At 43.9% G+C, this 25,781-nt stretch overlaps 2 protein-coding genes and 2 long non-coding RNA genes across 6 annotated transcripts in view; 3 read left to right on the forward strand and 1 right to left on the reverse strand.

The window, feature by feature from the left end:
- The window catches only part of LOC136446590 (uncharacterized), a 41,903-nt gene extending 40,634 nt beyond the window's left edge, over positions 1 to 1,269 (forward strand). The window contains exon 3 of the long non-coding RNA XR_010757599.1: positions 911 to 1,269. This is a non-coding gene — a long non-coding RNA (uncharacterized lncRNA). The remainder of the gene's footprint in view (positions 1 to 910) is intronic.
- A 1,963-nt stretch (positions 1,270 to 3,232) lies between these two features.
- On the reverse strand, positions 3,233 to 17,949 carry LOC136446589 (uncharacterized). Its single transcript, XR_010757598.1, has 2 exons — positions 17,837 to 17,949; positions 3,233 to 4,658 (listed from the first exon to the last, which is right to left on the reverse strand). It is a non-coding gene; the product is annotated as an uncharacterized lncRNA (long non-coding RNA).
- Positions 5,048 to 9,691, forward strand: LOC136446587 (homeobox protein Hox-C4a-like). Its single transcript, XM_066445046.1, has 2 exons — positions 5,048 to 8,014; positions 8,382 to 9,691. Exons 1-2 carry the CDS (start codon positions 7,522 to 7,524, stop codon positions 8,723 to 8,725), a joined length of 837 nt encoding a protein of 278 aa, XP_066301143.1. The 5' UTR covers positions 5,048 to 7,521; the 3' UTR covers positions 8,726 to 9,691.
- Positions 17,950 to 18,198: 249 nt separating the features above from the next.
- Positions 18,199 to 25,781, forward strand: part of LOC136446584 (homeobox protein HOX3) — a 40,234-nt gene continuing 32,651 nt past the window's right edge. The window contains exon 1 of one of the 3 annotated variants that reach the window (XM_066445036.1): positions 18,199 to 18,640. The gene's annotated coding sequence lies outside the window, so the exon portion shown is untranslated. Of the gene's footprint in view, positions 18,641 to 24,429; positions 24,663 to 25,310; positions 25,585 to 25,781 lie in introns of those variants that run through there. The other 2 variants (XM_066445038.1, XM_066445037.1) reach the window with 2 other exon arrangements.

Here is a 25,781-nt window from a genome sequence, read left to right on the forward strand (position 1 = left end):
CCTTTACTCTTAAATTGATGTTAGTTCGCGTCTTTATTCGTATGATGAATAAAGTCCATCTCTTGTCACAAGCTTGGCATTGCTCTCGTTATGTATGGCTCTAAGGGGGAGGGGGGCACTAATGGCTTCTGTTGTAACACCGGATTTTCCTTGCCAATCGTCCGATTTTGTATTCGAAGAAAAAGTTTTATCATGAGGTAAACAGTATGCGATTTTATGTCAGTTAACTGACAGTCATAGACTAACTTTAATGTGCTCAAAAGAAGGATAATTACCTGTGTATGGCGCGAATGCCTCTAGATGTCACTCACAAAAATCCGTGGGTCTCGAACAACTCCTGCTAACACTGCTTCGGATCTAAAATCCACACACACACACCACTTTCTCCTCCGTACAAGTACGTACCAGTGTTTGTTATGAGTGGTGTCTGTGTCGGGAGGCTTTTTGTGTGCGTTTACTACTTCAGCCGGCCCGATTTATGGCCTCACCCCTATAGCGGGGATAAATTAGGGACCTGTAGGCATTCCGCACAATCTGTACCCTCTTCAGGCCGATCTGTCGCCCTGAACTCGCTCATTTTTCAGTTTCTAGCTTCACAAGTGTTCAACATGTGTACAAGTAGTGTCGGATGGTGTTTAGAGTGGGTGAAAACGCCCGTAAAGCGGGTATGTTTACTTGTAGTTGGCGCGGTCGTTAGAGGTTTTATGGCCGGTTCTATAATCTCCGTGCCCTGACACAGGCCAGCACGGTCCCTCCCCTGTCTCTATCTCTCTCGCCTCAGCTCTAACACACACCAGCTCTCAAAACAACAAACAGCTCTCTTCTGTCGGGGAGCTTTCATTCCAGTTTCTCTCAAATCGTGATTAACCTGATATTTATGAGAGCTTGTCACTACTCTGTGTACTTTCAGTCTAGACATTGAGCGGACTTTCACCTGCAAGAGGCAGTCGCACATGAACACTACTCTTCAGACAACAACAAGCACGGTAAGGTTCTTATACTTCCCAAACAGCGTAGATTTTATAAATATCGTTCCTGGTGGGAGTGTGTGATTCTAAGGGGTTGTAGGTAACTGTTAGGTGGTGGATTTGGGGCTGTATTGTTCTATTGTTTCGCTGGGGTCAGGGTGAAGTTGGGCGTGTTGTTGTCGTGGCGGTGTGTACATTTCGTCAGTTTTATATTCACTGACTCGGTTGTGGTTCATGTGCCTCCAAAGACGTCGTTTTCTCTCCTCTATTTCTGCTCAGTTCATGGCGATATTTTTGTGCAGTCTGTATTAAGTCTGACTATAGATGGTCCAAACATTAGATGTGACATATAGTTTCTTTGCTCCACATAGCTATAGGCAGTCTGACATACTGCACTCAAAATGCCTTCCAGTGATCTACAATTGAACTCAATATGTCGTATCCTAGTAACAAATATGGCTGTATCTAGAATATTGTGTCACAGCCTTCTCGTATTTGTGTCGTACTGACAGTGTATGTACAACTTTATTCTCATAGCCTGTTTATTATAAAATTGCACTGGACGTCCTTCGCAGAGTAACTGTGTGTGTGTGTGTGTGTGTGTGTGTGTGTGTGTTTCTTTCTGTGTTTCTGTGTGTGTGTGTGTGTGTCTGTGTAGTTATAACATCTTAGTAGTTGATAGTTTCGTTTTCATTTGCTTTGCAAACTCCCCCCCCCCCATTCTTCCCAGCGCTACTTTCTAATCAAACTCTACAAATTTGTCACCTCTAAGGTCGACCCTAGCCTCACGTCCCACCCCGATAGCTCTCAGATTGATCACACTATTAGCAGAAGTTGTCTGATATAAATAGTTATTGTAAACCCGTCCTTACCTATCTAGCTTTCTCCCAAACGCAGGTTACCGGTTTGTCACAACCTCCTGCTAGTCCCCCGTAAATTACTCTCCCGGGCTTGGGAGAAAACAGGCTTTTGATGTTAATGTTTTGCACCGTAGGTGCGATTGCCACCTTTCTATATCCAATAATTTTCTAATTAGGTTGCTCATTATTTTCTCCATTACCGGAGATGGTTTGTTGTTTTGTGTTAATGTGTCTGGGTGCGATGGAAATGCGGGAACGTTGTGTAATTTCCCGTGATGGTGCGTGTCTGTTTAGAAGAGATTTTATTTCGTCCTAAATGAAGAAGTGACCCACAGATGACCGGGTAGCAATACTGCAGCAAGACACGCTCCAAATATTTCTCTCTCTCTCTCCCGAACTCTCTCGGTGTGTCCCCGTGACCCCAGCGGCCTATCCATCCCGTCTAGATGATTTATGTTGCAATTTCTGACAAAATTTGCTCAACTTTCACCCGAGAATAATCCGTCCTGCTCCAATCCGTTCATTGATTATGTGCTCAAACGAACCCATAACGCACACATGTCCGAGATTTGACCCGCATACGTCCAACACCACAAGGCATATATTACACCTACAACAAACGGTGCCATTAAAGCCACGCTGAGAACGCTTTACTTTCCCTCCCCACATGGCTTAGACACAATTCTATGATTACAGTTCGCTAAAACGAACGCAGATAGAAAATAAGATAAATTACTTTTTCAGAAGACATATTGCAGGAACGGACAATTTATTTATGCATGTATTCGTTGGACGTAAATTGTATATCATGTGGGCACAATTTAGAATCCACCCTTAATATGTGTCATCTACAGTAGAAGCGTATAAATGAAGATGTTTACTAGAGAACAATGAGTATGGAACTTGAGTCTTGTTTTTCTTTGTGAAATTCTGTACAAACATTTTATCATTCTGCCCTTAGTATCCTCTCCATCTATCTTACTTGAGTGTTCACCTCTGTCCTTTCAAACTCCTATATTTTTTCATGGCAAAAATTGGGTGCGACGATTTATCAAAATCTCGGGCTAAATTGACGCAGGTGGTTCCCGTACGCTAATGGTCAACTTTTCAAAACGGCCGAAAGACGACCACTGCCCCGTAGGTCTTGCCCCCGCTGAGCTGACCACTATCCACAGCACTACCTGCTGTACACTGAAACGTTAGACCTCGCTATTTGCGGACATCGAAATACGGAGAGTTGGTCTCTCGCTGTGGCCATTTTTTATGGTAATAAAATCTTCATAACTGTGTGTTCACCTCTGTGGCCCGTGCATCCTTCATATTCTCACATCTGCCCTTGTCTTAACGCTAGAAGTCACACATGAATATGGACATACACACCTCACTAGACAACGCCACACCAGGTTTCAACTCTCTCGTCTTTCTTTATTTCACAATTCTCTCATAAAAACAATTCTCGTGTCCAACGAACCTAAATATGTTCCTTAACATTAAACACAATATCATATTTCGCAATGATCCGTGACACTAGAAAATGTACATTTCTTATTTACAAGATGAACGAAAATTGTAATTATCATTTACAAGCAGTCAGCGTTTAAAATACCTAAAAGTAGAATATACAGGATATTCTTCGTGGTGGTATTGAAATTTAGTAACGCACGCCTTACTCTGATAATCTTGTTATGCCATCCAGTCTTATATTCTTCCGTATTCACAATAGCTACGCCACCTGCATATTAATAAAGGCGGCCCAACTGCAAGGAAGTGATAGAACCGCGGTGAGATTATATTTCTGTTTAGGATAGCTTTTAACAAAGGGAAATTTATGACCAGAATGTTTTATTGCGGACCTCTAGTTCTGTAGTCGCATCCCTCGATAGACACCTCTCTTCTAAAGAGGTCACTGGCGAGGTCAGATTTTATGTGTTTGCGGTTAGACAGGGCCATAAACCGTAATACTTTATGAGGATTGGTGGATATAACGCGCCGTCGGGGTTTGGACCTAGCCGTGTAGTCTGGAATAATACAACCCGAATTCCCAGTAAGTTGAAGCCAAGAAATGGAAAAGAATCCCAGATGGAAATGTCATTGTCACTGTCAACATTTCCTGGGAGCTAAAACGCAATTTGGAAAGTCTGCGACGGTCTTCAGAGAGGCGAAGATTGGAATAGTGGTTCTGAAATGATAGATGACTAGAGTAATGGAAATGTAATCTTTTGTGCATTAGTCCCATGTAGAATTGGAAATTATTGCTACCAGACACTTTCGTGAGAAATATTAACGCAGGGAATTCTAGCAACACTTTAGGGCGGTTTAAATCTACACGTTTCTAACAATCTCCCAACCCTCCCGCTTTTTGTCCACAACTGCCGTCGTTTTTCAACTCACTTTACAACTAGAACAAAATTTATAGCGACTTAGAACAGATAATGTCGATTTTTTTTATCTAGCCTTTCTTTCAGAACCGTTATCGCCCTTTTGCACAGTATCAGCACATCGGGTCGCTTTGGAAGTATTGTGTTGAGTTTTTCTTCTTCTTTTTGGCCTTCCAGAAACTGACGTCTTGTCTGTTTCACATTGTCAATCATGTGATGAACTCAACAAGACGGTTGAAAGGCTCCGTTGTTTTTCCCATCTAGATATGAAAGGTTGTTTTTTTCCATATACCACCGGCGTGGCGGCCTCCAGTCGCCCTTATCTCTCGGCCAGTCACATCATTTCATTTTCATCCGACAGGGAAGACCTGTCTGTGAGGAGTGACTGGATCGATGTGCCGCTGTCGTGTCCCAGTCTTGGAGGGGTTCACACGCAGGAGTCTCTCCTCTACCTGTAAAATACAAGAAAAGAGGGGTCACGACTTCCAGCTTGGCTTGGACAGAAACGCCGTTTGTTTTCCTCACCAATCGATAAGAAGGAAGCTCGCAATCATCAACTTTGAGCAGAGAAAGTTGTCAGGGGACGAGTGAGGTTTGGGAGGAGGGGGGGGGCTGTGTTCTGTCCACTTGTGCTGATTTATTTGCTGGTGAAAATGACATTGTAAGGGTGAGAGGGGGGTTCCCCCGTGCCTTACCGCCAGTGAGAATTACATGCATATTGAACAGGGTTAAGACGGGGTTACAGTCTGGCCGCGACCCTCTAATTAATTTTACTTTACAGGCGGCTGTACCAACTTGTCAACCAACAACTCAACAGTGAAAGTCGGAAAAATCACGCTTTGTCCATGGTCTATATGTACCCTGTAGATCCGAATTTGTGTGAGGTACCCACGTCACAAATTCGTTTCTGCAGGTATAATGTAGCCTGTGACCTGACCAACGCTGGAGTCGAACCCCGGACCTCTAATGCCAGGCTGTCGGAGGGAGAGAGAGACTCGGACCCAAGAAAAAGCTTCAGGGAAAAGCGGATGTTGGGGAAATAATTACTGCTATTTGTCAAGAAAACACACCATTAAAAGCGTGCGAGTGAGATAGGGGGGTGGTGTGATGAAACCGGTTCCTTGCGGTCGTTAGATGTCCAATTTTCTACCCCGGTTTCTCTGGGACCATTTTCGTGATGGACGGTTCCTCCGCAAACCATTTGCGGTTCGAATCTCATCTGATTCGTAAGATTACAAAACTGCTCTAATTCACCTCGCATAATTAGTGAAACTTCATCAAAAGAAGCTAAAACCACCCCTAAAAGCGGTCGTTTGGCGTCCGCCTTGTTGGTATAGAAGGCAATTCTCTGAAAGGGAGTTGGATTTCAAACGCATTCAACCGAACGAAAACAATAAGCAAGTTTCTGAGAGTTGAAAAGTTAGGCTTGCCCTGGTGCCTTGGCGACTTTCCATTTTGCAGTGATGCCCTCTAGATACCACCGGCCCGTGAAAGAGCTAGATTGGGAGATGGAGAAATTGAAGCAGTGCCTATAATTAAACGCAATGATAGTTGCAAGTGCGGGTAACATGGCCAACTGATTGAGAGGAATCGATCCAAAAAACGCTCCCAGCCACGCGAAATCATTCCCGGACGAACAAATCAACTTGCCAACTTTTTCCCATTTCACCTTCTAATAAAAAATTTTAGTTAAACCTGAAACTGCGGGAGAAAAACTATTCCAATGTCACTCACTTCCGACTAATAGGATACGGGCAATGTTTTGGTACTTATTGTTTGGAGCATTTTTGTTCTTTTATCCCTCTGAGTTAGTATCCCCCGAAAGGACTTCTCACGATGTTTTAATTGTTACAAATAATTGTGTTGGTTACGAATAATAGCTTTGCATGTGTAGTCCATTTAAAACATGCTTAGTGGAGTTTCATAACTTATTTTAGGGATTATTTGCAGCTTGAAAAATTACAGCCTTGAAAATCATTTCGGCGATACGTTTCATTTTGTCCATCTGTAAAGTAATTTTGTGTTTAGAACACAAAACGGTCGTTTTGATTTACATAAACAGACAGATTAAATTGTCACAATAATTACATCCTGGTTTAGGTTATTTCGAAAGCTACGTTTGTTTGACTCATTTCTCGAACAAAAGAATGTTCACATAACAGAAGGAAATCCATAGGTAGAATCCGCCACGCTGAAACTTGGCACAGTGACAGTCTAGAGTTTGTGGTGAAAATAGAATTAGGAAACCCACAATCATCAACCTGAAGTGTTTGCAGCTGTTACGAAACTACGTTACACTTGCGACAGAAATATTTATTATCAAAACGAAACGATTATTCGTTTGAGCAGGGAAGGTTTGTAAAGTAAGTTGGAGGGGATTTACAAGAGAGTTATACCACTGCTGGTGGGTCAACGGTTGAATCGTAGAGGGCACGAGACAGAACGTGGTGGGAAGACTAAGTACTGTCCTCATCCCGGCACCCATAATGTACATATCTCTCTCCAAACACAAACACAGATAGACAGACGGACTGTGGATGGCACAACCGCATTGGCGCCGTGAGACGAGTAAAGAAAACAACTGTCCTTGTGTCGGGATGGGCATACATGTAGGATGGTCACTCGGGTGGGCAGTTGAAGCGACAGTTGATACTGGAATAGATGTATAAGATTTCTGAATTATGTAGGCTCCGGCCTTGAGTGTGTCTTCACCGGTGATTAGAAAGGGGAGGAGTTAGGTAGAATGAAAGACAAAGTTAAGTTGTCAGTCCTTTTTTTTTCTTCTTTGTTGTGTCAGGGTTTCGCGCCATTGAAGGTAAGGGAGCGGGTTTTTGACCTGTGCTGATGACGGGGCTTGGTTTGGTCCTTTGTGTGCGCTATGGGTCTGTGAGAAGAGCGCAAACGATTCCAAGTGCCTCCATGCATTAGCTGTGACAACTCCTAGCGTCGCCTGAATACTGGGGGCGCCCGAGCGCCCGCCCGAGTTTTCTATGTTTACGGGAAGGGGAAAAATGCCGCAGGAATGATATCTTTTTAGCTAGGGTCAAGTGAGAGCAGGCCGAACACGGGGTGACCACGGAACCCCCGTCAACAAACCGTTTATAAAAGTATTTATCATTCGAAGCGAAGCCATTAGGAGTAGGGCCCTATCCATCAAACTGCACATGCTAACTATAGGTCACGGAGCCGCCTTCTGATTGGGCGCCGCTGTCACGTGGTGGGATCGCCAAGACAAGATGACAGCTCGGGGGAGGGCTGACCATAACAGAAATACGACAACACCAGAAAAATTATTATTTTCCACCCTAGAAATTAATGATCATGAGTTCGTTCTTGATGAACTCTGGCTACGTTGACCCAAAGTTTCCCCCCGTAGAAGAATACTCGCAAAATAGCTATATCCCGAGTCAAATTCCTGACTACTACGGTACGCCAAGTCCTCAGCGCGCTCAGAACTATGGGCCGACGGCGTACCAGCGTGCTACGTACACGGAGACGACGTACAACCACGTAAGTCAGGCCGCCAGAAATGTGCCACCGCCGCAGCCTAGCCACGGCCAGGCACCGGGACCCGGGCCGGGACCAGAGACACCGCCGCCGCACAGCCGACCAACATCCACCCTGAGCACGGTACAACACAACCACAACGTCTCGCCGCCAGCCCCCAGCCAGCCGACGCCGCCTCCCCCGCCTCCCGCTACCTCCACCACCGCCGCCACCACGGTCTCCGACGGCAGTCCTCCCTCCAACGGTCCGCCCACGGTCCCGATGGTCTACCCCTGGATGAAGAAAGTCCACTCCAACACAGGTACGTACTCTCTCCCCCCTCTCCGTGCACGTTGTCCCGCTGTAAACACCAGGCGCATGGACCCACCGCAAGACAAACCATTATGTTCTCCATAAATTTTATGGTACAAAGTCGTAATGACATGTTTTATTATCGTAAGCAAAGTCACATTGGAACAGAACAGCCATTCCGATCGTCTTTAAATGGGGGCATGGTTGGACTTGAAGTGTAGCCTGGGGTAGCTTTATGAGAATGTTTATGTCGATCCGTACTAGATCGTTACTAGGGTCTGTAGTCGGTAGTAACGTGTACGTATGGAGGACAGAGAGCGCGCGGCATGTGTGTGTGTGGCGGAGGTCTAACCGGCCGGGATTTATGTTTGTTATAGGGAGCACGTCGTACAATGGACAGGACACCAAGCGGTCCCGGACAGCGTACACACGTCAGCAGGTTCTAGAGCTGGAAAAGGAGTTTCACTTCAACCGGTACCTGACTCGGAGGCGACGGATAGAGATTGCGCACTCTCTGGGACTGACGGAGCGACAGATCAAGATCTGGTTCCAGAACCGCCGGATGAAGTGGAAGAAGGACAACAGGCTGCCCAACACCAAGACCCGGTCGTCCTCGGCGTCGGGCGGCAGCGGACCCGCCGTCAACAGTTCAGTAGTACGGCACAACCACCACGGGGTTACTCAGGGGATGGTCTCTGACCACGGCATGATAGAACTCTGACACTACCAGGCTTTTCAATCGTGAGTTTCTCTCCAAAACAAAATGATTACCGGAGACAAAAACCAGCAACATTCTTTCTCACTCGTCCCTAAAAATATTGAAGCTGAGACGAGGCCGTATTTATTGTCATACGAGTTGAAGTATTTATATTTCACAACGAGCCGAGTGTAAATTATTAGGAAAGATGTGTATATGTATCCCCTGGCGTAGTAGTGGTAGCGATAGGAGGGGCTTTTACAATACATGAAGAGAAATGTACTATATCCTATGGACGATAAAGAGCCCCCCACCCCACCCCTCATAGGTAGTAACACGTGTGTAAGTCAGTTCCTTTTGTCCAGGTCCATTCGTCATTTTGACCATGTACGACGTGAGTGTGTGTGAGCGTGTGTTCTGTACATCATTTGCTGTCTATTATATCCTGCTGCCGACTTAGCCAAAGACTGTACCGTAAGCGTATAATTTCCACCGGTGTCCTTTTTCATGCGAGTGCAACCGACACCTGGTATCTAGGGAATTTCCACCTGTTTAAATATCACCAAATGTCTAGAATTCATCCGCACCATACGCATGGCTTTTGTGAACAAAGTTGTCTACCTATAAGTCATATTGATGCAGAATGTTACCAAAAAACTGTCTCAGGGTTATTAAGAATACAATCGTTGTATATTTTCTGATGAGCTTTGTATGTGGATCGGTTGATGTTATAATTACTATTATCATTATTATTATTATTGTTGTGTGATCCCGATGTATTAGTGTTTTAAATTATACTGTATTCGTTTTTGCTACTTCTCTCCCCATCTCTCCATCTATAGTTTGTGCCAATGCAATTTGAATTCCCCTTCTACCGATGACGTAATGAAGAGGGGGTCGCCCATGGTAACTGAAGAAAAAGTCGTGACACGTCTAAAGAAATGCCACCCCTGTGTTGCTAATATCTAATAAATTATCTCAAACACTTGACGGCTGCGTGTGTTGTTGTAACTGCCTTCACGTTCAAGCGACGTCGGTTACTCTGTCAGATCGGGTCAAAGGTCGACTAAATGACAATTTATCATTAACGTTAACTACAAGGGGTGATTTATTAGAATGATTAATATATCCACAGCCAACGTAACGTTGTGGTCGTGCCTCTACTAACCGGCACAGGTATTTATGAAGAACTTACAGAATCATAGAAGACTTATCTTTGACGCGACAGTGTCTGGAAACTGGTACTGCTATCTGTGATATGAGTCTGCCGAGCTTTGCGATCCGTTTGCCTAAACACTGAGGCAGTGAAAGTGTCGATTTTTATCTCTTAATAACGGCGACATCTCTCCCATCTTTGCGCCTTCCGGCGGTTTCAGTTTTCCTCCAGCTGCTTTAGTTAGTCAGTGTTGTTTGTGTCTTTTTTCTTTTTTTCGTGAGTTTTTGTGGAGTGTTTTTATCAGCTATTGATCCGTGTGACGCGAAGGGGAAAATAGCGGGCGCGTATCAATAGCAGAAGCAACCCCAGACTGGCCCTGGTGTCAATTGCAACCAAAGCTGTCAGTTTCCTTAAATTGGAAACTTATTGAAAACCGTGCTAAGACTTCGGCGGGCCTTTTCGGCGAGGGAGTGCGGTAATATTGCTTGTTCCGACCGACAGTCTTGATTTATGGAGGCGAACTCAGCAAGTCGATACTAACAACGAGCATATTACCCTCGCTACCCCTCGGTTAAGTCTCCCTGCTCCCAAACTAATTACGCCAAGTTAAGAGGGTGGATTATCCATTAGAAAGGTGGCCTTTGGTGTTCATAAATAGTTGAGAATCTCGGCTAGAGAACCCTAAAGCTAGGCTGTCTCTCTAGCGAGCTGGCTTAGGTAATACTTCCTGATGAATGAGTTGGGAAATTAGGTCTGAGAGTTTCAAACGTTCACGGAGAGGTCGCCCTGAAGACCGCTACCCGTGGTTCTCTGCGCGGGCCGGTCGTGTGAAACAAGTCCTTTCAACTACAAGTACAATTCAAGTACTCTTCAAGACCCCGTGGTTTTGCCTCAGTAGTTTTCTAATGTCTTCTTCCGTTGCCAAGTCAAGCAAGGAACCGAACTGGGTTTAATTTTAAACTCCCAATACATCTACCCGACCGATTTCGTTTGGAAAAAAAGTGCCAACAAGTCTTGTCTTCACGACTAGGGGAACCCCAATCCTCAGTTTACGGGCGGCCTTGACGAATGTGGACATAAATTTGATATAGTCGTTTTTACGAGCAGTTTTATAGGGATAACTACCGCACTTGACACCGGGGATACCTGCAGTTTGTGAATAGGACGTTAGGCGCTCAGTGTTAAAAATGAACCAACAAAAACTGAGATGTAGACAAACCTCCGGGCTCGCACTGAGCACTTTTACATGTTTATCTACCTTAACGGCGCTAGCGTCAACGAATCTTTCTTCACCGTTTATTGAGATTCAGCCGATTTATTACTATCTTGGTTTCTGCTGGAGGGTGTAACAGCTTATCACATTTTTGTTACGGAAACAAAATCGTCATTTCCTGAGACCGCAAGCGTCAACACGGCAAACCGCCGCGACATGTACATATCAGAAAACCCACCACCGCGTTTCTCTCTACAACCAAGACTTAGCTCTTGATCCTGCAGATTTTTCCAACCCCGCGGTTGCTCGCAAAATTGACTTTTTGATGGATGTTACTAGATGTGAGATATACTCCGTGTAATTTACCTAGGAAATGAGAGCGTTTTACGCCCAGACGAGACCTCCAAAAATCAGTCGGAAAGAAATATCTTCCCTGATTGCCCGCTACAATCTATGCCCGGAGCTTTCGTGGCTGAATTATTTACCGTTTCCTTACCTTCTAAATACCGTCCTAACCTTCGATAATTGCTGCGATTTTTCTTCACACAACAAAAAAGGAAGGAGTCCCTTTGTTCTATCGCTGCTAAGCAGGTACGGGATTTAAAGAGATGAGACCAATTTATTGTTGTAGATTTGTTTCATTTATTTACAAAAGAAAGAGTGTACTAGTGTCGCATTGCCGTTTGGATTTAACGTACGTATCCTACTGATAAATTTCACATTCGGTAAACATACAGAAATGATTTATTTGTTTGACTGTTTATGAAAAATATTAGATTCTGAAAAAGATTGAAGCATTGTTAGAGATGGGATGTAGAAATATCTTGTGATTTCAAATCACTCTCACAACGACAGTTTAACATTATTCCTGTACATATCTTTGCGTTAGATACTAGAAAATTGTGCTTAGAATAAGTGAGATATTTGTGCGATATGATTTATAGTATTAGGAGTGTGAAATACGTATAGGTCGCGGGGAAAATGGCGATCTGAAACTGTTACAACAACCGCGCAAGCGATGAGTGTAACCCGCAATACTGTTTTCAAATCCCCGCCGCTCTACTGTAAAATATCGCTCTTTTTATAGAAGACTGATGCGGTTTGGACCCCTCCCTGGCTTGTAAGGTTAACTACGTGTGTGCTAGCCACGTAAATCTCCATAAACTGACGAAACAGACTGTTGGAAGCGGCAAGGGTTTCCCCCACTACGCCAAGTGATATATGACCTAAACAACGAACATCACGCGAAATCCCCGCTTCTCTACAACTCATAATCACATCTCTCTCCTTATTAATTTGATTTTCACCATCTGTAAAATAACGGGACAAAAATTAGACCTTACTATTTCGTTGGAGAATTTATTTCGTTTGTGTAATAAATGGTTGTGGTGTGAAGTAGGGAAGTAGAATTGATGGGGGGGTATTTGTATGCGTGCCAAGGCTGAATTGATGTCAAGTACTAGCAATAGCTTAAACGACCGTTGTCTTGTTTTGGTTAAACACAGAGGAAGCCAAAAGGCCAAACTACTTGGAATTGTAACAACGTAAGCTGAAAAAAAAACGTACAAAGATTTTCCATGACTCGGAAATATCGCGTTTCGTAACAAGGGGACAAAAAAGCATCAGCGACAATGGCCGTGTTTTGAACCGTCTCCTCACAAAACCCACCGTACGTTCAGCGATATGTCACTGAAAAAACATCACTTTTAGTCAGAATTTTCGCACATTGATCCTTGAGGGTTTTAGTGGTATATACCAGCTATTTTTCGCGCCATATGGTGGCTTTTACGTACAGTACTTTAGACCTGGAACCCCGTAGATTTGACACAATAGACAAAATTATTATGTCTGTAACCCGGCCTAAAAGACGCGCGTTACATTCAGAACGAGATCGCAATAATGTTGTGTCTTTTTCCCGACAAAACACGTCTCCCGGATCAGTCAATTTCGTCAACATCGGGTGAAATCTACGGGAAGATTCGTTGATTTTGTTTTGAAGGTTGTGTCGTTCGATTTCCCATGAAGACATCGTCCAATCTGAGGGCAGGGTTGTGACATATGAACAAATGCCCTCAGATCCGGACGCGAAAGCCGTAACTCACACACTGACCTTGCTCCAAACTGGCGCTAAATTATAGGCCTCCTAACCTTGCAATGGGCCGTCTTCAAAATACAGAAGTGACTCGTATTGTCCTTAAGGAAAGGGCGTCTGAATCGTGTTTTAAAAGAGCTCTTTGTTTGAGAATTCGATTCTTTTGTGCGTGGATATTTCTTGGGACTATAGTATTTTTTTTCCAAACCTAGACACCATTATTAAGCCTCCCAAAATTTATTCACAACTCGAGTCTTTTATGTTTTCAAGTTTATTGAAGTTTCGTTTTAAACATCAAATTATATGTTCTGGATTTTTCTACACAATGTGGTTTACAGTCGAAACTAATCTAAACGACGGCTTTAAACTTGTAGTTTTGTTCAGTTTATATCTAAGATTATATTCGCTGTTATACCTTTCAATTCAAATCGTACAAACAATGTATATACGCTTTGAAATAAATCTACTTGCAACGAAGCAAGTTTTCTTTTTTGATTCAGATATGTGGCTATTTAATATCCGTTTCGATTTCTGGCAAGGCCGTGCTTTAATACACCAAAAATGGGAAGAAATGCAAGCCTGGTGTTAAAATGAGAGCCAGGATCCGTTTGAGAGGCTGACTCTGACTGAAATAATTTTCCTAGACGTTCTCGGACCACACGTTGTCATTCCAACGGTGAAACGCGACTCTTTCAAGCTGGCAGGGTGCCTGTGTCTCAGCGCTGCAGCCCCGTGTGCAAGCCAGAGAAACGTCAGAAACTCGAGCTGTTTTGACGGGCGGGGTGTCGGCGGGATGCGACCGAGATGGGAATCGTCTGCCGTTGCCATGGCAACCGTCTCACCCCCTCACATGCTGCAAAAGATTAACCCGTGTTCGTTTTATTTTATTTTGGGGGGGGATCCCCTCTTGAATATTATTACTGGTTCATATTAAACTGGAGATGGCAAGTTTAGGCGTAGCTTCCCGCAGTATGCCGGTATCGCACCTAGATGGATTCCCCGAGCGGGAAGACAGCCATCTCTCTCCGACACACCGGCAGCCCATCAAGCCGCCCTGCCCCTCCCCCTACGAACATGACAGACCTTCAAGTGCGTTCTCCCTGCTGAAGTTTTGTTCCCTCTGCCTTTCAAGTCGGCTCAGAGGTTGTGAGGTGACATTGGAAAGGATATTTCTGACTCACGGCGAGCATTTGAAATAAGATTGCTCTGGCAGAAGCAACCGGGGGGATTTTTCCGGGCCGCCCTACCGCGGGAGGGCACGTCCTATGTGTGCATTACCGCCATTATTTAAGTCTCGCCAGGCCCAATTGCAAAACTTCTAAGAAAATAAAAGCTACGACTTTCACATGGATGCCTTGTAGGCGAAGGAAACCCGTCGTTTTCTCCTTGAAAGGGTGGCTGCCCCAGTCTCTGAGGTGAATCAGATATGAGGAAATGCCTCGAAACTCGTATAGAAAAAAAATCGGACCACAGCCTTGTCGTGTATATCCACAGCTTCCAGGGCGAACCTAGAATTGTTTATTTTTAGACCATTTTTAGAGATACCCTCTGATCCGGTTGTTTTGAGATTTAAGCTCGGCTGCAAGCCATTTGTCGGAACATCTGACAATAATATGACGCTATTTCTTCTCGTTTAAAAATAAAGAGTAATTTAGACCTGAACTATTTTCCCCTCTTCTTTATTGTCTATTTCAAAACGTGTGATAATTTCATGTTGAAAGTTTTGTTTTTTATCAAATTTTACTGGAGGATTTGTTAGCTGCGACGATTCTAACTTTGACTCAGTTTGTTCAGATGGACTCTGGCCGCATCCGTGGACTAGAAAATTCTCTCTAAAGTATGGCTTTAGGGTAGAATCCATGCTTGAGTGAGTCGTGGTACGGTGAGCTAGAGAAGATGGGGTTTGTGGTTTGTTTGGAGGGTTCAGAAAGAGGGGACAGTGCAACCAGGGGTCAGACCCGCCCAGTCTATACAGAACTGGTGTGAACTATGTCTTGGTACATGCTCCTATTGTTCCTTGTCCTCTTTTTCACCTTTCGCCTAGAAAAGAACACCTTTCTCTGCGTGCACTTTTGCCCTCGCTGGCAACAAGAAAAGCGAGGTTGTCAATTTCTCTCCCCTGTGAAACGAAGGCGCTGAAATTAACCGGCCCGAAAACTGGTCTAAGGCACGGGAAATCAAGGATCGGCCAAACTTTCATCTGGGATAATCGAATTTTCGGTTTTGTGGGCAGATTGTTATTCGTTCATTTGACTGGGGCTAGCGAGGGTGACAAGTTTTAATAGCCCTGACCACTGGGCAGAAAATTCAGCTTCATGTAAGATCGAATTCTCGCCCTGAAACGCACGAGGGATGAAAGCGAAAGAGATGGTGTTGGAATCGACTTGTAGTTCTTCTTTTTCTCCTTGGAATCTGACAGAGGGTCCTGGACTTGTCACCCGGTGGGTCATAAATCTACGGAGATCGTAAATTTCAGTCAGGAATCCCCGTCAGGAAACCAACATCCGTTCTTCCAGCTCGCTGAACAAAAACGTCCCAACATTTCAACATCACAGGACGGAACGAACGTTTTCTATTAATACGTCAAGAAAAAGTTCAAACTTTTCGGAGGGAAGTTAGAAAAAGGAGTTATCATTTGAGAGCAGTGTTGCTTTTTTTTTTTCTTGGCGTAGTTTGATGAATCGCACACTATAAATCACCCCCGCATATAGAGTGCGATTTAGCCGCAGAATTCACCTTCCAAATTCAGAGCTATGCATTTTGAAACTCCGCCAGTGCTCCAGCCCGATAGGGAAGTGTAGTCTGCTCACCCACACCGCCACGTGGAAGAGATAGAACGGCCGGTTTTGACGAACGCGAAAGATTTGCAGCTCCGATCAAACTTCAAACGCTAAAACTGGCTGACGCTACCATAAATCAAGTTCCGTGTTTTCCAATTTCTGCTTCTCGGCTTCCAGAAATAAACAGCCCTCTATTCGTCACAAGTAACCGATTCTAACAAGTTCTGTTACACTAGGAAACTAATACTGGTCTATATTCATTTCTTACTCTTCCTTCTCAGAGGTTCCAGTCGATATTTCTTTTATCATGTGTCAAAAACTGTTAAATTTGGTTTCGTCTTCCTCTGTTCATAACCGCAAGCCGAGAAGTTTTGCATTTTATAACCAAACAAATTTCTATCTATTTCAATTTGTGGTGTCCCTGGTTGTAGAGGAATTAGAGCGTTTCAGTTGGCGTTGTTTGGCTCATAAAGTGTTTTGTGTTTATGAGTTGTTGGTAAGGGTCTGTGTAACCTCGGAGTAACCCCGGTTTTCACACTTCCAGTCATAAATCACAGAAGAACACAAATGAAGCCGCTGTGTTCAGTAAAAAAGCCGGTCTAACTCCAATATCACAGGCACTGCTGTTGTGATTCTGAGAGGAATGATCTTGTTATTGTTGTTAATTTTGCGGCGACACTACTACGGAACAGTGTACGATGAGACACTGTTGCGTTCGAAATAAGGACGGTTAAAAGCGAGCCTTGATTTAGCGGTATGAAAGAATGCCGTATTTTCGTCATTTTTAGCTGTATGCTTTGATTGAATTCAAACTGAATGTGCCGAATAATAGTTGATTTTTTTCTGTAAGAGAAGAAACGTACCCATGTTTGTTTCGGCCGCATCTTGTAGCAATTTAAAGGGACGTGTTTTTCACACCTACTATCATAAATCACAAGGGTTTCGCGGATTCCTGCCAAAGCCAAAACCGTTCTAACCAATCCAAGATGGCTCCGTTCATCTCTGGCCGATTCCGTCCAAATATTCCAGTCAAAACCGCGGTAATTTCGTTGTAATGACCGCTTGTATTTGCACACCGTGGCCGCGGGTAGTGGTTCTGTCAGGTTGTGTGTACACAAAGGTGAAATGTACCAACGAAGCTGACAGTACTGTCGGGATAGTCTAGACTGATTAATCAAAAGAAAGCCCTCTTGTCAAGGGTTGTACTTTTCAAGTGCCTCAAACACTTATGAACGAACAAATCGCCAACATTATATCAAAAGTACGGTCCATGAAGCCACGCTATTGTTATATTTCCGTTGGATAATCATTTTTATATCTGTGGCTTGTTTTGGGTAATCATCTCAATTGTAAATATTGTTGTACAAAGTACTACAAACGATAGAAATTTCACCTATTGGCCTTTGGTTACACGCGGCCTGTTTGTCAACTATACTGTCTTTTAAAACCGCGAAACAAGTCAATATTGGAGATAAGCATACGCAAAACAAACATGACCCTTGTCTGCCGTATATTTACCAACTCGTATCCCTGAATCCCGTGCATTTGCCGTTGATGTTTGGCGTTTAGATTTCGTATTTTCTGCATATTTTGTTCCCAAATATTTTCAACTTACATCGTGATATCTTACACAGAAATTCGTACAGAACCTTGTAACGTAAGCAGCATTCTGGACGGATTTATAACGGTTATTTTGATGCAAACTTGTGAAGCTGGGCGGACATATTCGTACCTCCATTTTTAGCATGACATTTTTCGGCCATAGCAAGGTGAGTGGATATTGTAATACCGTACCGTGCTGATTTAAGTAGCTAGGAGTCTTACAGGACTTACAAGAGATTAACATATCCCTACGGATTAATGTTAATACGAAAGCAGAGGAAATTGTACTTACGCTGTACGATTAGACGATGTTGATTGGGACAAAACCACACGAGAGGACCTCAAAATGTTGGGCCTACACAACCATCCATCGATTATTGTACACACCGATTTCGTGTACTAAAATTATCTTTGCTTTTTGATAATTTTCCTTCAAACTATTACAGACATTGGTCCGTTCTTAAGCTAGCCAGTGATTAAACTGGAGAGGATTGGGGTGAAAAGGGTTGAAAATATGTCAAACTTTCCACTAAACTATTAATCACACATTGGCAGGGTGATACCACCGAGTTCTGCGCCATGATTGGTTTTTAAGTATCACATGACGGCCAAAAATGACTCCCATGTTCGCAGTTACGGATCACTTCAAAGAAGTTCAACTCAATTTTATAAATTCCATGGGAATTCAAGATTTATTTCGACTGAACAGACATAAAAATACAACTGTAAAACAAAACCTCACCTCGATTTTTTTTCTCGATATCTTGACGAGTATATTTCGGGGTCAGTTCTTTCGAGTGCGATATTCAGTCGATCCCAGAATGAGTTGTAGTTCTAGTGCGTTAAATAAGTCCACGGAAAAGCCAATTTGGTGGGAATTGCTAACGCATATTTCAGCTCTGAGTGGTTTCCCAGTGTTTGCCGGCGGTTAGCGGGTCGAGGGGGAGAGTGTTGGCGGGTCGAGACGACTTGGGCGACCGACGAGCCACGACTACCGCATCCCGTATTCAGCGCACATCGTCGTCTCCTTCCCGATCGATGTAGCATTCCGGCCTGGGCGCGAAGACACCCGACCCACAGACCCGAACTGACACAGGTGAGAGCATTTTTCTGCATCTTTTGCCCTGGGAAATGTCACCTAACGAATATATTTACCTCCTGGACTCGTCGCAAGGTGCCTGTTGAAGTTGTCAATCTCTCCAAACCACCGTGCATGATAATTCCCGCTGTAGTACCGGAGGGGGGGAGGCGAAAATACTAGCAGATTCCGTCTTGTATCTCGTGAAGAAATTCCTAGGAAACAAACCAAGAATCCTTTCTTCTTTTTCTCCGTCATTACTCTCTCCAACCAGCCGCCTGTAGAGGGCCGGGGGAATCTGTTTGTCCTGCTAATGCCTTCTGTTTGACCGAAGCCGGTCTCTCTTTAAGACTGCCCGACAATTAAGTTATAAACGAGTACTCGCTATAATACCACTGGCTTGTAAATAGCGCCATAAAACTGAGTAGAACAGAGCTCCCGCCGGCATCGCTTCTCCCTACAAAATACTGTAAACAAGCCCTGATTTTTATCATTTGTTCACAGAGCCGTCAAAGAGAGGTCGGTGCGGTCCTTCTTACTGTAAGATTTGTGGCTTTTCTTTCTTTTCGAATTCTTTGACTGTCGCTTCTTGATTAATTGTAACTTTTCTCAGTTTGCGGCACGCCGTAGACCCGGTGTGCTCGTCTTTATTACAAAATCGACCGACCTAACTATCGCACAGGGCAGTGTTAGGAACTGAGGTCGGTAGGGTAAACTAAGTAATATCTTCGCTAAGACAGAGTCATTGACTTTGGTACCTTCTTTGATTCTTCCTGAACGTTAACCGTTAGGAGAAATAGAAGTCTCGCCTAAGGTCATTTCAAAACAAAGCGGTTCTAAGCCGCCATCTTTGTTTCTTCTACTTTTGCAAGGTTAATGTTTCCTTTTGTAAAATGCTTCAGTTTCACTCTAAAAAGTTAATGTAGCAGACTTAAAACCAGTTCATAGAGATTGTTATTCAACTTAGATTTTATTAATTTGACTGTTTTCAATCAAAATTTGCTGCTAAAATACGGTATTTAGTATTCAAACTCATAATCATAAGGGTTTTTCAGTGTAAACTTGTAATGTAAAAAGTGAACTCATACACAAGTGCAAAGTGAGCAAGCAAAAATACAAGTGCACAGAATCTTGTGAACAATACAGAAGTAAGTTTTCTATAAATTATTCATATCTGGTTATGTATATGTATGTGTAGTGGTGTTTTCTTTTATTTTCTTTATTTCTTTCCTTTTTTTAATTTCTTCACATCGTGGAAGTATGTAAGTCGATGTGTAGATATTCAGAGGGATTGTGCAGTTTGTGGGGCTTGTCTTATAGTTTCTGGAATCTGTTATATTGTGTTTTGTGAGTTTGTGGTTGTGTAGAGGAGAAAGTTTATTCATGATTTCTCACATGTCATGTGGCGTCCACTGATGAAAACACAAGATATGCAAAAAAACTACTCCAACTTAAATTGCAGGGAAAATTAGGATATTTCAAGCCACCTCTAAGTTGAGTTTTAAATGGCGGCTTCTCCTTATCTTGAGTTTACTAACTTGGAGCTAATGTTTCTAGACACTTTGTCGCATTTTTAAGATAGTATCTGATTGTGCCTTGGGAAAAGAGTCATTTTTCTGACGTCAAATACTTCCTTATGCACGTCTTGTGAGATGCCTTAGAATCGTTGTGTCTGCGTAAGAGGCAACAGGGGTTAGAGGTGTGTCTAGTAAAAAAACCGAGCCGCCAGAAAACATTTTTCCTGAGGTCCCGGGGCAGGGAAGGTGTGTCAGTAAGCGTGGTTGGGAGATATTACATTCTACCTGCTACCCGCTCTCTTGTCACCTTTGCGCGGGCGCAACTGTCAAACCATGTCAAGTAGGGAGACCTCTTCAACTTTTCGCCGGGCTGAACTTGCAGAGGCTGACTTGGCAAGCTAGCAGTCCTGCCCTTTCAATTTTACACTCTTCCAGTCGGCTTCGCCTCTCGTGTTTCTCCCTGCGGTATTCTGCCTCCCATTATTAATGCAGCCGGCAGCTCAATTTTATTCGTTTAGATTCGCGGGTAGCGTTGCTTTTAGAGACCTAGATGTCTCGGGAGTGATTGTGTTGGATGCGAGGAGACAGCCAGGGTGAAAGAAATGCATTAGCGTAGCGTCATTGCAGCGGAACAATCTCCCCCGTCTCCTGTTTGAAGATTTACCCACTGTCAGCTATTCCCCCTTCTGATCTTGACGACTCACGGCAGTTGAAATCTACGCGTCGCTGTCAATTTCTCCCCTCTAATCCAAATCCTGAGCTGAAATTGACATTACAGGCAGCCCGTATTGACAAGTAGCCTTTTGAAGTTACACAAGGCACAATCTGGCGGGAAAACTCTGCTAGATTGTCATCTCGGAGGTTTAATTTCGGATGCACTTAATCTAGACCGCTGTCGGCGATCGCCCACAAAAAACTTTCTGAAGTTCACATTAAAAAAACTCTCGTTTCACTATCTCGCTTTTTTGAAAGCTCGCCGGAAGAAACGTCGTGCAAGCTTCAGTCAAACCGAGTGGGTCGATAATTTTTGTCAGCATGTTTTCGGGGAATCTAATCACATCCTTTGTAAGAGAGATGCCGGCACATGTGTGGCGCTGAAATAGACAAGACACAGGCGTTATTTTGGAATTTGTTTTTATTTACCCTTCCGACGAAAACCTTTCCCAGTTGTTGTGTGTGTTCCTGTCATACAGCGGCGGAGGGATATGGAGTGCAGCCGAAGTGACTCGGCTGTGTGTACCTTGAAGCAAGGAGGTTATATAACCTCCTTGCTTGAAGTCAATGTGGGGAAAAACTGGGACACAAAGTCAGGCCAAACTTTTTTTTGCACCAAAAGGAACACCATATGGATTGACCCCTGTTGTGACAAAATCATTTGGAAAAAGCTCGGGTCGCCTGGTAGCGATTTTAAGTATTCCCAACAGACGTAAAGGTTAAAAACCACTGCCCTTTTGTTTAAATCAGTCCCCACCGACCCCTGGATATGCACCCGTACCTTCAGCCGTAAATAGCGTGGCATTCAACGTTACATTCGGCTCGTATCTCTGACATCCTTGCGAGCGCAGACGGATGGAAAATTCGATGCGGCTTGGCAGCGTAAATTGAAGTATCCGCGCTTTCCCCCGTTCGATTTTAATAACCAACTTTCATATAACGTCAGTGCTTCAGATTAATTTCTCGTGCCTTAATTTTCTTGGCCGAACCCGGGAGGAATATGAGTCGGGACCTTAGAGGATTTGCGTGGTGTTGCAGGCCTAATAATGCATAGGATGAGGCGATTTTAGTTCAGGTCACCCAAGGCAGATAAAATTTACACTTCTCACTAAAGCCGACCGATCCTTTCCAATTAACGTAGATAACATCTCCCCGCTTTCTATAATCTTCGTGCCATATCCTCATGTATTATGGGCATAAATATGAATCTATTCCATTTTCTATTATACCTCTATCTTTTTAGTTCGTTGCAGCTTATAATTTGATTCCCAGGAAAACTGTGATAAGACACAGGCACATAATGAAGCTGTAGAACATGAGAAATCAACATCTGTGTTTGTGTGTGAGTAAAAACGACGTTCTAATTCTATATACGTGTCCTTCATTCGCCCTTGTGCGGATGAAACCGACGCGCAGGGGTCGTGTGAAACGAGCATGTCCAAGCCAGAAATTCGGCCCTCTCAAGCGAGCTGACCGCAAATGTTGCACCGCGGTCGCTTCGTTACTACTTCCTGAAGCGAAACCGTCTAATTTCCAAGCAATATACACTGCCCCACTAACCCCTGGCGCAGAAAATATTCTCTAAAACCCAGTTAGCGAGGAGAAATGTACTAAACAGAAAACGTGTGTGTCAATTTTGAAAGTATGACTTGCTCTTTTTTCCCTGTACTTCAGAACGAAGCTGTTAATATTATTCCCGATGTCTGGAGGCGTTATTGCCCTCCCCACCCCATTTCATACCCGCTTGACCGTTTATAATTATTTCTTTTCATTCCCAGCATTTAATGAGTCGAAGGTCTCAAAAACAAGCCAAACGAAGTGTCAGGGGGTTGCTCCAAAGCTCAGTATGGGGTAGCACAGATATTGGTTTCCAGACAACAAATTAATTTTGCGCAGAAGGCAATATTTCCCCAAACTTCTAAGTAACCCCCTGAGGAAAATTTTAAATTATAGAGAGAATTGTGGCTCTCTGAAGCGTAAGGCAAGCAATAAACATGTTCCCGGAGCAAACCTAGCAATTTATGACTCGTGATCCAGCGTGTCACACTTTGAACAAGTTTGAAGCCCAGATCTCATTGCCTTTAATTTGGATGGTCTTCGATTTTTATTCTCCCCGCTACAGTTCGATTGAAACAACAGCCAAATTTCATTTCAACTCAATTACCGAATAATTCTGTTCCCTTCGATCTGATACCAGGTTGCATGCCTAGATTTGGATAACTTTTTTGCTGGGTTTGGATAAGTTGTTTCCACATAAACATACCGTGTCTATTGTTTATGCCTCCTACAAAATCTACAACTATAAGAGATGTAAATAATGATAGTAAACAAAAACAATTAAAACGAAAATAATATTTCCTTCTGCCATAAGACTGTAACAGTATGGCCCAGGAATTGAGAAGATTTATGGCTAACTTCTGTACCAAAAATCACGTTAAAACGCTTTTCAGGGCTAGCTAAGTAATAGATTAAAACAACCCATGCCATGCTAGAACAATAAACCGGCTGTGTTTCTCTTCCCTGTTGTTTTTAGGTTTTACTACTGTTTTTAGAGGGAACAGAAGCATCAGATTTTAACATCTGTCAGAAAATGTGTTCTTCATTAAGAGAGGGTGAAAAAGGGGGACTTGTCGTGAGTGTGAGAATTGTTTTTGTGAGTTTTCTATCGAGCAAGTTTGAGCCACAGCCGGCTGACAGCACCCCAGGATACCACATATTGCACTTGGGTAACACATTTGCATTATTATGCATGAACATGATAATTCTACCCATATTTTCTTTCTAATCCGATCCCAGTTTCCCTCCGTATTGCTCCTAAACCTCTCTTCAAACTCTGTAGAATTACAAGATGTGTAAAAACCTTACATTGTAGGCGTCAGTCGGCGAACGTTGAACAAAACCCTCGTACAAAGACTACATGTCATGCTCTATTGTAGTCCTTTCTAACCCCCGAAAGAAACGGTTTCGCCCCGGTAAGCATTCTTTGACAAAATTTTCCAAAATGTCCCCTTCCCTACCACTCTTCCTGCCACACGTACACCCTTACTTACGCCTTGGAAATTAAGGAAATTGTGGTATAAACGTTACAAGGAAACAGTGTTGTGTAGAAAACATGGCGCGCGCTCAATCCACCGTCTGAAAACAACCCCTGCTGAAACAGAGTATAAATGACTGCTTCTAACCACTCGTATTAGCTTCCCCTGCCACAGTTGTCTCCCCTCGCACGCTAGTACATTATTGTTAAGCCCTTTCAGATGCTAGAGTTTTAGATTTATGGCTTCCCGCGCCCTAAATGTTCCCCATAAAAAACATCAGTGTCGTTGCCTATCTCGCTTGGAACCCGCGAGGTCTGTTGGCAGTTGCGAGCCTTGAGCCCGTAAATCTACCGAAGGGTCGTGACACCTCATTATCTAATCGACGTTAAATGTTCAAGTACAATTGGGGGTGGCAAGGATGAGGTCACTTGGCTGTTAATAACAATATTTGATGAACTTTGATATAGGAAATATATTGCCCAAGTGCAGCGCCGATCTAACATAAATCAAGTGCGCTGAGTGCCACCCGGCCTCCATTTTGTTGCGGAGACTGGCGCAGTGAGGCCGCGCGGGCGGAAACACTGCGACAAAATGGGCATTCTCAGGCGCCGAATTCTGCCGATTTCTTCACTCTTATCACCATGGTTACCAGCAGAAGATGTGGGTGTGTTAGTGAGGGTGTTTCGTTCGGCGTGGTTGCGGTTCCGCGGCGGTTGTTGTCGGGTTGTGGTCGGGCGTTCCTCCCTGCCATCTGTCCGCTCACGGTGCTATCAGGTACGTGCGGCTTACTCTGTTAAACACACGGCAAAATGGGCCCACAAAAATGCACATTCCATCAGACAAAACACCTGCACTTTCTACGGAAATTAATTCCTTATATTCCAAACGCATGATTCGCAATTACTTGGTAATGAACAGTCACTATATGTGGAGGGGGCCTAAGCCTGCACCCAAATTAATGCCATTATAATAGCGCCCCAGCTTCCATTCCGTACCGCACCAAGCTAAACGAATTCTTAATTCCATTTCGTAGTGCATGCTTCTGAAAGCTTTCATAAGCTTTTTAGCTGAGTCTATTCCAAGATACCATGAGAGATAGAGAAGAAGGATTAGCCAAATACCGTTCAGATCCCATTTTGCAATCGGCACACGTTTGGCGTTGAAGACAGCTAGCTTTATGTGATGTCATACTTGCAGGATGGCACCCATACTAATTAAGAGTTCTCCCGTCCTCTAAAAATCCTTCAGAAAGGCCCTAACAAAATTTTCTCTAATACAGACTTAGGATGGGTTATTTTCAATATCAGTCTGGTCTTCTTTGTGAATATATGTTGGCTAATTATGCCCCCCTCCCACACCCATCACTCACTTGACCCTTCTACCCCCTTATGTCACTCCGCTATGGAAGAAAATAGATCTTGGAAGAGTTAGAGTGTGGTCTTGATCCGTCGTGCTAATTGTGAGAACTAGACGTAAAAACTACCCCTTTAGAAGTTGGTTAAGCCCTGTTGTGCCGCAGCGAGCCTGCTTTGTGGACGTGACCACCATAGCCCTGCCGGCATTGGTGCTGCAGCTGTCAATCAAATGTATCATAGGGGGAAAGATCCCGTACCGAAGCGAAGGTCTCCATTTAGAACAGCTTGCAGGCGCCTCGGTACAGATAGGATCGCCCAATACAGCACCGATATCCGGACAGGTAAGGAGAGGTTCTCCAGACTTTCCAGTCGCACTGTCGTGCTAATTAGGCCGGGACTCTCCGTTCCGAGCCGAGGCGTTCTTCGCTACCAGTCGAGAAGACAAATGCTAGTTTGCCAGGCCTTTTCCCGCCGCGTCGCGAGCCGACCGAACCCGCGTAGCGGCCGAAAGACGGCGTCGTAAGTTTACAAGAAATGT

This window comes from Branchiostoma lanceolatum, chromosome 12 (assembly GCF_035083965.1).
Source record: "Branchiostoma lanceolatum isolate klBraLanc5 chromosome 12, klBraLanc5.hap2, whole genome shotgun sequence".
Classification (NCBI taxonomy): Eukaryota; Metazoa; Chordata; class Leptocardii; order Amphioxiformes; family Branchiostomatidae; genus Branchiostoma; species Branchiostoma lanceolatum.